At 46.1% G+C, this 9,522-nt stretch overlaps 1 protein-coding gene across 2 annotated transcripts in view; it reads left to right on the top strand.

Annotated features, from left to right (window-relative positions):
- Positions 1 to 9,162: 9,162 nt before the first annotated feature.
- The window catches only part of LOC115104842 (reversion-inducing cysteine-rich protein with Kazal motifs-like), an 89,858-nt gene continuing 89,498 nt past the window's right edge, over positions 9,163 to 9,522 (top strand). Inside the window, exon 1 of one of the 2 annotated variants that reach the window (XM_029626170.2) lies at positions 9,163 to 9,400. In XM_029626170.2, the coding sequence (XP_029482030.1) occupies positions 9,331 to 9,400 (70 nt within the window). In that variant the 5' untranslated portion in view covers positions 9,163 to 9,330. The remainder of the gene's footprint in view (positions 9,401 to 9,522) is intronic. The other variant, XM_029626169.2, reaches the window with a different exon arrangement.

Below are 9,522 nucleotides of genomic sequence, written 5' to 3'. Positions count from 1 at the left end.
CAGAGCCTGGAGGTACTGAGGTGCCGTTCCCCTCACAGCTCCGTAGGCAAGCACCATGGTCTTGTAGCGGATGCGAGCTTCAACTGGAAGCCAGTGGAGAGAGCGGAGGAGCGGGGTGACGTGAGAGAACTTGGGAAGGTTGAACACCAGACGGGCTGCGGCGTTCTGGATGAGTTGTAGGGGTTTAATGGCACAGGCAGGGAGCCCAGCCAACAGCGAGTTGCAGTAATCCAGACGGGAGATGACAAGTGCCTGGATTAGGACCTGCGCCGCTTCCTGTGTGAGGCAGGGTCGTACTCTGCGGATGTTGTAGAGCATGAACCTACAGGAACGGGCCACCGCCTTGATGTTATTTGAGAACGACAGGGTGTTGTCCAGGATCACGCCAAGGTTCTTAGCGCTCTGGGACGAGGACACAATGGAGTTGTCAACCGTGATGGCGAGATCATGGAACGGGCAGTCCTTCCCCGGGAGGAAGAGCAGCTCCGTCTTGCCGAGGTTCAGCTTGAGGTGATGATCCGTCATCCACACTGATATGTCTGCCAGACATGCAGAGATGCGATTCGCCACCTGGTCGTCAGAAGGGGGAAAGGAGAAGATTAATTGTGTGTCGTCTGCATAGCAATGATAGGAGAGACCATGTGAGGTTATGACAGAGCCAAGTGACTAGGGTTACATTCAAGCTTTGGTTGTATTTCCCTGGTTACAGGGTAAGCAAATCAACATGTCATTTTGTTATTTGGGTCAACTATCCCTTTAAGTTACAAACACTATACAAACTCCCATAGGGGTTGAATTGGTTCCATTTTGTTCATAACTATAACTTTAATTATTACTTTCTATGCCACAAGGTACATCGTCAGTCTGCATCACACAATATAGCGGAGTTTATACATGCAGCCCAATTCTGATCTTTTACCCAAGTCTTGGCAAAATATCTGATCTGACTGGTTAAAAGACCAATAATTGGACCAAAATATATGAATTGGACAACCTGTATAAATCAGAATTGTGCTGCCTGTGTGAACGCAGGGAGTGAGGTACAGCTCTTATTCCAGCCACAGTCTGTAGCCTACTTGAACAGCAACCAAGCTCAGATCTAGTGGGACACAGGTGGCCTATGCTATCTTTGTATAAAATATTCAATAGCATTAGAAACTCCTGGTACTCTTAAAGCACCACTCGAGACCTCATCTCATATGCGGAAAAAGAAACAAACACTTGAATAACAAATAAGGCAATTTACTGGGAAACAATTGCTATTGCTACCCACAAAGGATTGATCCATGTCGATTGTGTGCCTGGATAAGGCACAGCCAAAACATCTGTGTTTCTTCCTCAGTACGTCTCTATGAGTGTTGTTTGCTTTCTCAGGAATGGGGAAATGTGGGGATTTGGTTCACACCCATACAGGACGCCAGAGATCCAGGCAAGCAGACAGTGTTTCAGGAATAGTATCGTGGTAGAACTGCATGTACAAGTACTCGTACATCATAACACTGTCTGGCAGGTGGTGAAAGGTCTGGAGTTTTGCCTGGGTGGAGACTGAGGACTGAATACTGGAGACGGCCATGAGGAGCTGAAAGACAGGCATTTCTCCCTTAACACCTTCAGGTTGATTGAGCACACATTAGGGAAGTCATTCAACCCAGGGTTCAACTAAAAGACAATACATACAGTGTAGATATAGGGTTTCACGCTTCGGTTGATTTGATCATTTATGATGTCAATAATTGATATGTTGGATTCACATCTCTATCTCAACCAAAAATCGAAGTTGAAGAATAGGACTAAATCAAATCAAACTTATTTAAAGTTAGATTTCATTTAGTCCTATTCTTTAACTTAGATTTTGGGGTTAGATAAGAGATGTAAATCCAACATATCAATTATTAATTTGTAGACAAACTGGAATTAAAGTCAGACTAAGTCAGTGGCACAAGATATATATATCTCCTTCAAATGTTGATATTTGCATTGACAACAAAACACAATTCAATATGACTTTTGCAATACACTATATAGACTTTTAACTTGTCCACAAGTGATATGTTGGATTCATGTCTCAAACTAAACCAAAAATGCAAGTAAAAGAATAGGATTAAGCTAGTGTCTCAGTTGAAACTATCCAAGCACTAGATACATCTCCTTTAAATCTTGATATTTCGTTGCGTTGTCAACCTAAAACAATTCGATATCACTTTTGTAAGACAGTAAATAGCCTAAAGTTAAGGCTACCTTACAAACTAATGTACAGTTGAAGTCGGAAGTTTACATACACTTAGATTGGAGTCATGAAAACTAGTTTTTCAACCACTACAAATTTCTTGTTAACAAACTATAGTTTTGGCAAGATGGTTAGGACATCTACTTTGTGCATGACACGAGTAATTTCTCCAACAATTATTTACAGACAGATTATTTGACTTATAATTCACTGTATCACAATCCCAGTGGTTCAGAAGTTTGCATACACTAAGTTGACTGTGCCATTAAACAGCTTGGAAAATTCCTGAAAATTATGTCAACGCTTTAGAAGCTTCTGATAGGCTACTTGACATCATTTGAGTCAATTGGAGGTGTACCTGTGGATGTATTTCAAGGCCTACCTTCAAACTCAGTGCCACTTTGATTGACATCATGGGAAAATCAAAAGAAATCAGCCAAGACCTCATAATTATTTTTTAGATCCCCACAAGTCTGGTTCCTCCTTGGGAGCAATTCCCAAACGCCTGAAGGTACCACGTTCATCTGTACAAACAATACTATGCAAGTATAAACACCATGGGACCACGCAGCCATCATACCACTCAGGAAGGAGACGTGTTCTGTCTCCTAGAAATGAACATACTTTGGTGCGAAAAGTGCAAGTCAATCCTAGAACAACAGCAAAGGTCCTTGTGAAGATGCTGTAGGAAACAGGTACAAAAGTATCTATATCCACAGCAAAACGAGGCATATATCGACATAATCTGAAAGGCCGCTCATCAAGGAAATAGCCACTGCTCCAAAACCGCCATAAAAAGCCAGACTACGGTTTGCAACTGCACATGGGGACAAATATCGTACTTTTTGGAGAAATGTCCTCTCGTCTGGTGAAACAAAAATAGAACTATATGGCCATAATGACCATCGTTATGTTTGGAGCATAAAGGGGGACGCTTGCAAGCCGAAGAACACCATCCCAACAGTGAAGCACGGGGGTGGCAGCATCATGTTGTGGGTGTGCTTTGCTGGAGGAGGGACTGATGCACTTCACAAAATAGATGGCAACATGAGGAAGGAAAATTATGTGGATATATTGAAGCAACATCTCAAGACATCCGTCAGGAAGTTCAAGCTTGGTCGCAAATAGGTCACAAAGCCCTGACCTCACACCCATAGAAAATTTGTGGGCAGAACTGAAAAAGCGTGTGCGAGCAAGGAGGCCTACAAACCTGACTCAGTTACACCAGGTGTAACGGCGTTCGTCTGTTGAAAGAGGAGCGGACCAAAATGCGGCGTGGTGGTTACTCATGTTCTTTAATGAAAAATGAACGATACAAGAAATAACAACTAAATACAAAACAACAAACGAAACGCGAAAACCTATACAGCCTATCTAGTGAACACTAACACAAAGACAGGAACAATCACCCACAAACACACAGTGAAACCCAGGCTACCTAAATATGGTTCCCAATCAGAGACAACGAGAATCACCTGACTCTGATTGAGAACCGCCTCAGGCAGCCAAGCCTATGCTAGACACCCCTACTCAGCCACAATCCCAATGCCTACTAAAACCCCAATACGACAACACAATAAACCCATGTCATACCCTGGCCTGACCAAATAACTAAAGAAAACACAAAATACTAAGACCAAGGCGTGACAGAACCCCCCCCTAAGGTGCGGACTCCCGGACGCACATCAAAACCATAGGGAGGGTCCGGGTGGGCGTCTGTCCATGGTGGCGGCTCCTGCTCGGGACGTGGACCCCACTCCATAAATGTCTTAGTTCCTCCCCCTCGCGTCCTAGGATAATCCACTCTCGCCGCCGACCATGGCCTAGTAGTCCTCACCCAGAACCCCACTGGACTGAGGGGCAGCTCGGGACTGAGGGGCAGCTCGGGACTGAGGGGCAGCTCGGGACTGAGGGGCAGCTCGGGACTGAGGGGAAGCTCAACACACTGAGGGGAAGCTCAACTCTAAGAGGAAGCTCAGCACTGAGAGGAAGCTCAGCACTGAGAGGAAGCTCAGGCAGGTAGTTGGCTCCGGCAGATCCTAGCTGGCTGGCGGATCTGGAAGAGTCTGGTTGACTGGCAGATCTGGAAGAGTCTGGTTGACTGGCAGATCTGGAAGATTCTGGTTGACTGGCAGATCTGGAAGAGTCTGGCTGACTGGCGGATCTAGCTGCTCCATGCAGACTGGCAGCTCCATGCAGACTGGCAGCTCCATGCAGACTGGCAGCTCTGGCTGCTCCATGCAGACTGGCAGCTCTTTGCAGACTGGCAGCTCTGGCTGCTCCATGCAAACTGGCAGCTCTGGCTGCTCCATGCAGGCTGACAGCTCTGGCTGCTCCATGCAGGCTGACAGCTCTGGCTGCTCCATGCAGGCTGACAGCTCTGGCTGCGCTGAACAGGCAGGAGGCTCCGGCAGCGCAGGAGAGGAAACAGGCTCTGGCTGCGCTGAACAGGCGGGAGGCTCCGGCAGCGCTGTAGAGGAGGAAGGCTCTGGCTGCGCTGTAGAGGAGGAAGGCTCTGGCTGCGCTAAACAGGCGGGAGGCTCCGGCAGCGCAGGAAAGGAGAAAGGCTCTGGCTGCGCTAAACAGGCGGGAGACTCCAGCAGCGCTGTAGAGGCGAGGCGCACTGTAGGCCTGGTGCGTGGTGCTGGCACTGGTCCGAAAACACGCACAGGAAGCCTGGTGCGGGGAGCTGCCACCGGAGGACTGGTGTGTGGAGGTGGCACAGGATGGGCTAGACCGTGAAGGCGTACTGGAGATCTTGAGAGCAGTGCTGGCACAGGACGTGCAAGGCTAGGGATGTGCACAGGAGGCCTGATGCGTGAGGCTGGCACCAACTTCACCAGCCGACTAACACGCACCTCAGGACGAGTATGGAGCGCTGACTAAGGTGCCATCAAATCCCCGACACGCTCCGTCGGACGAATATCGTACCTAAAGCACCAAACTAGCAACTCCCTCATTACTCTCTCCTCCACTTTCCCCATTAACTCCTTCACAGTCTCTGCTTCGCTCACCTCTAACACCGACTCTGGTTCTGGTCTCCTCCTTGGCTCCTCACGATAAACAGGGAGAGTTGGCTCAGGTCTGACTCCTGACTCTGCCACACTCTCCCTGAGCCCCACCCCAATAAATTTTTGGGGCTGACTCTCGGGCTTTCTTCTGCGCTGACGTGCTTGTCTCTCCAACTCCATTCTCCTATAACCTGCTTCGCACTGCTCCAGCGAATCCCAGGCGGGCTCCGGCACTCTCTCTGGGTCGACCGCCCACCTGTCTATTTCCTCCCAAGTAGTGTAGTCCCGATATTGTTGCTCCTGCTGCCGCTGTTGCTTCTCCTCACACCAGCGCCTCTCAGCTCTCGCCGCCTCCAGTTCTTCTTTGGGGCGGTGATATTCTCCAGGCTGATCCAATTTGAAAGCACCAATTTGTAAGTCGCTCTGGATAAGAGCGTCTGCTAAATGACTTAAATGTAAATGTAAATGTAAATGATCCCAGGGTCCTTCTCCGAACAATTCATCCTCCCATGTCCGTTCCTCCTTTCGCTGCCTCTTCTGTCGCTGTTGCCTGTTACCACGCCACTCGGTCCGGGTGTGGTGGGTGATTCTCTAACGGCGTTCGTCTGTTGAAAGAGGAGCGGACCAAAATGCGGCGTGGTGGTTACTCATGTTCTTTAATGAAAAATGAACGATACATGAAATAACAACTGAATACAAAACAACAAACGAAACGTGAAAACCTATACAGCCTATTTAGTGAACACTAACACAAAGACAGGAACAATCACCCACAAACACACAGTGAAACCCAGGCTACCTAAATATGGTTCCCAATCAGAGACAACGAGAATCACCTGACTCTGATTGAGAACTGCCTCAGGCAGCCAAACCTATGCTAGACACCCCTACTCAGCCACAATCCCAATGCCTACTAAAACCCCAATACGACAACACAATAAACCCATGTCACACCCTGGCCTGACCAAATAACTAAAGAAAACACAAAATACTAAGACCAAGGCGTGACACCAGGTCTGTCAGGAGGAATTCACCCTACTTATTGTGGGAAGCTTGTGGAAAGCTACCCGAAACATTTGACGCAAGTTAAACAATTTAAAGGCAATGCTACCAAATACGAATTGAGTGTATGTAAACTTCTGACCCACTGGGAATGTTATGAAAGAAATAAAAGCTGAAATAAATCATTCTCTCAACTATTATTCTGACATTTCACATTCTTAAAATAAAGTGGTGATCCTAACTGACCTAAGACAGGGGCTTTTTACTAGGATTAAATGTCACAAATTGTGAAAAACTTGAGTTTAAATGCATTTGGCTAAGGTGTATGTAAACTTCCGACTTCAACAGTAACAGTTTTTCTTCAACCTTAAAATTAGTAACTCCTACATGGCCACATTTTAAGGTTACTGTACCTATAAAAGTCTTATTGTGGGATCATAGCAAGCGTGCATGGTCAAGATAGCATGCAAAGGTTGCAATTTTGTGGAGATCTTCACATTACAAATATAAAAAACAGAATCTCCAACGGCATTGATCACTTGCACCATGTACTTTTAATGTATTCTCAACTGCAATCCAGGTCATTTGGTTCTGCTATTAGATGAAGCGCGGTGAAAACACACATTTGACAATGTATTCCCATTTCAACTTTGCTGTGTCTTTCATTGGTTGAAAGTGCAGTGATAACACATTTAGATTACTACTCAAACATAATGTCTCAGAGGGAATGTCCACAGTGGGAATGTCCACAGTGGGAATGTCAATAGTGGGAATGTCCATAGAGGGAATGTCCATAGTGGGAATGTCCACAGTGGGAATGTCCATAGTGGGAATGTCCAGCGTGGGAATGCCCATAGTGGGAATGTCCATAGTGGGAATGTCTACAGTGAGAATGTCCATAGTGGGAATGTCTACAGTGAGAATGTCCATAGTGAGAATGTCCATAGTGGGAATGTCCATAGTGGGAATGTCCACGGTGGGAATGTCCACAGTGGGAATGTCCACAGTGGGAATGTCCACAAGGGGAATGTCCATAGTGGGAATTTCCCAGAGGGAATGTCCATAGTGGGAATGTCCATAGTGGGAATGTTCCAGAGGGAATGTCCACAGTGGGAATGTCCATAGTGGGAATGTCCACAGTGGGAATGTCCATAGTGGGAATGTCCATAGTGGGAATGTCCCAGAGGGAATGTCCACAGTGGGAATGTCCACAGTGGGAATGTTCATAGTGGGAATGTCCATAGTGGGAATGTCCACAGTGGGAATGTCCATAGTGGGAATGTCCATTGTGGGAATGTCCACCGTGGGAATGTCCACAGTGGGAATGTCCACAGTGGGAATGTCCACAGTGGGAATGTCCATAGTGGGAATGTCCATAGTGGGAGCAGCAGCAGGTGGGGGGGTGAGAAGTGGATGAAACAATAATAAGGGAACGGCAACATTGATGGGGGTGGGGGCCACAGCGGCTCGCGGGTCCCCCTATTTTAGCAGCCCTCCTCAGCGAAGAGAAAACATTTGAAGTTAAACATTTAATTGCCTGCAATTCTACACATTTTGCCATAAGATGTGGAGACAAATGTTTGCAGCTGTTAATAAGAGTATTTGATGAGGCCGCATATCGTCCATTACAAACGCATCATCAGTAACATTCCACCATGACGGCTTCACTGCAGTAACGTAGCGCTGGCTCAAAGGAAACGAGCTGTTTAAAAGAACACGTAGGACTCTTGTCAGGCTTTTGTCACATCTAATTCCCATGTCAATGAGAGGCCCAGGCCCTTTTGTGTGGTGTGGAGTGCAAATCTGTACATGAAGGACGGGTGGACAACCCCCCCCCACACACACACACCCCGACAGAGGTCAGACGAATAGAACGATCTCCCCAGAGCTGGGAGGATGATAGGGGACTGGAGTCAGCTCTGTGGCCTCTTGATGTCCATCACACCTCTGCCACTGTGCCTGTCTCTCCGTGGGGCCCAGTGCAGGTCAGGGGCAGTCATGTGACCTTTAGTGGCGTAAATTGAATTCCATCAAACTTTATTTAAACATCAATGGGAATTGTTTATACTAGGTGACGTTGTGTGTGTGTGATACATTAATCTACCGTAATATCTTCATTCAAGAAAAAAAACATTTGACTTTTTATTTTTAACTACAGAAAGTGTATAAATGCAGGAAACTATTAGAGTCAGAAGAATCCCATGGCAAAGCACAGCAGACTTAACCCAGGCAAGGCAGCTGAACAGAGGCAGTCCTTTTCGTTCAGTCATACGAGCCCTGGGGCCAGGGTAGCAGAGGATGGTTCATCCTCTCAACATTAGCCCCATTGTGAGCGCAGAGCGCCTGGGTGACCGTGCTAAATGCAGTGTTGTTGTTTTTCATCATAACGTATTATATTTCATTATATCTCCCCTAATCAGTTGTCTCAACATGGCTGACATGGTTGCTTCCCCAGGTATAGGCCGTCATCGTTGATTTCGATGGTCAAACATATTGTTATTTTATGTCGTTCACTGTGCGTCCCATTTTATAGTGTATTGCAGAATAAACAGTTGCTTTGCTGGAGAATCATGATGACTTTATATTTCAAACTTTTATATGAAACAATGTGTTGAAAACTATATATTTTTTATTATTATTATTATTTTATTTTTTTAAATACATTTTATTTTTATTAAACCTTTATTTAATTAGGCAAGTCAGTTTTAAGAACGAATTATTATTTACAATGACGACCTAAAATAGCCTAATTGACTGACGTCTGTGGATTTCAACTGAAAACATTTTTAGCCATAACACCGCACCCATGCCTTAATAACGGTGTTATCATACTGTTCTCATTTCACCGTTATCCCGGTCCTCTTGTGACCGGTGGGCGTTACCCCGTCCGCGCATGCCCAGTATGTTCTGCGTGTGACCATTGGGCCAGAAGTTCTCTTTCTCATCCACAGTTCTCGGCCTGCACGTGAGCGGATCACCAGAGAGCCGCAGTCGCTGATGTCGCCGATACAGAAGGTCTCATGGAGCTTGTCAAAGCGGCAGTGTTTTATTTGTCTTTTCGTTCACAATGCACTTTAGGATTTCAATAAGATGTATGTGTGTTTTGAGATAGTGACTTTTCTTCTCGCGTTCAACTTCTACGATTTGGTTCTTACTCAGGGTAAGTCTCCTGTTGGGTTTTTCTTATTTCGCTAAACGTTACATACAGTAATTGTCCTGTGTTTAAGTCCATTGTTGTGCTCTTAGGGGTTGTAATTGTTTCAAAACATGCAAGCTATATAC

Source organism: Oncorhynchus nerka, linkage group LG22 (assembly GCF_034236695.1).
Source record: "Oncorhynchus nerka isolate Pitt River linkage group LG22, Oner_Uvic_2.0, whole genome shotgun sequence".
In the NCBI taxonomy this organism is placed as follows: domain Eukaryota; kingdom Metazoa; phylum Chordata; class Actinopteri; order Salmoniformes; family Salmonidae; genus Oncorhynchus; species Oncorhynchus nerka.
Note: the sequence above shows the minus strand (reverse complement) of the source record. Positions and strands in the feature narration are given on the sequence as shown.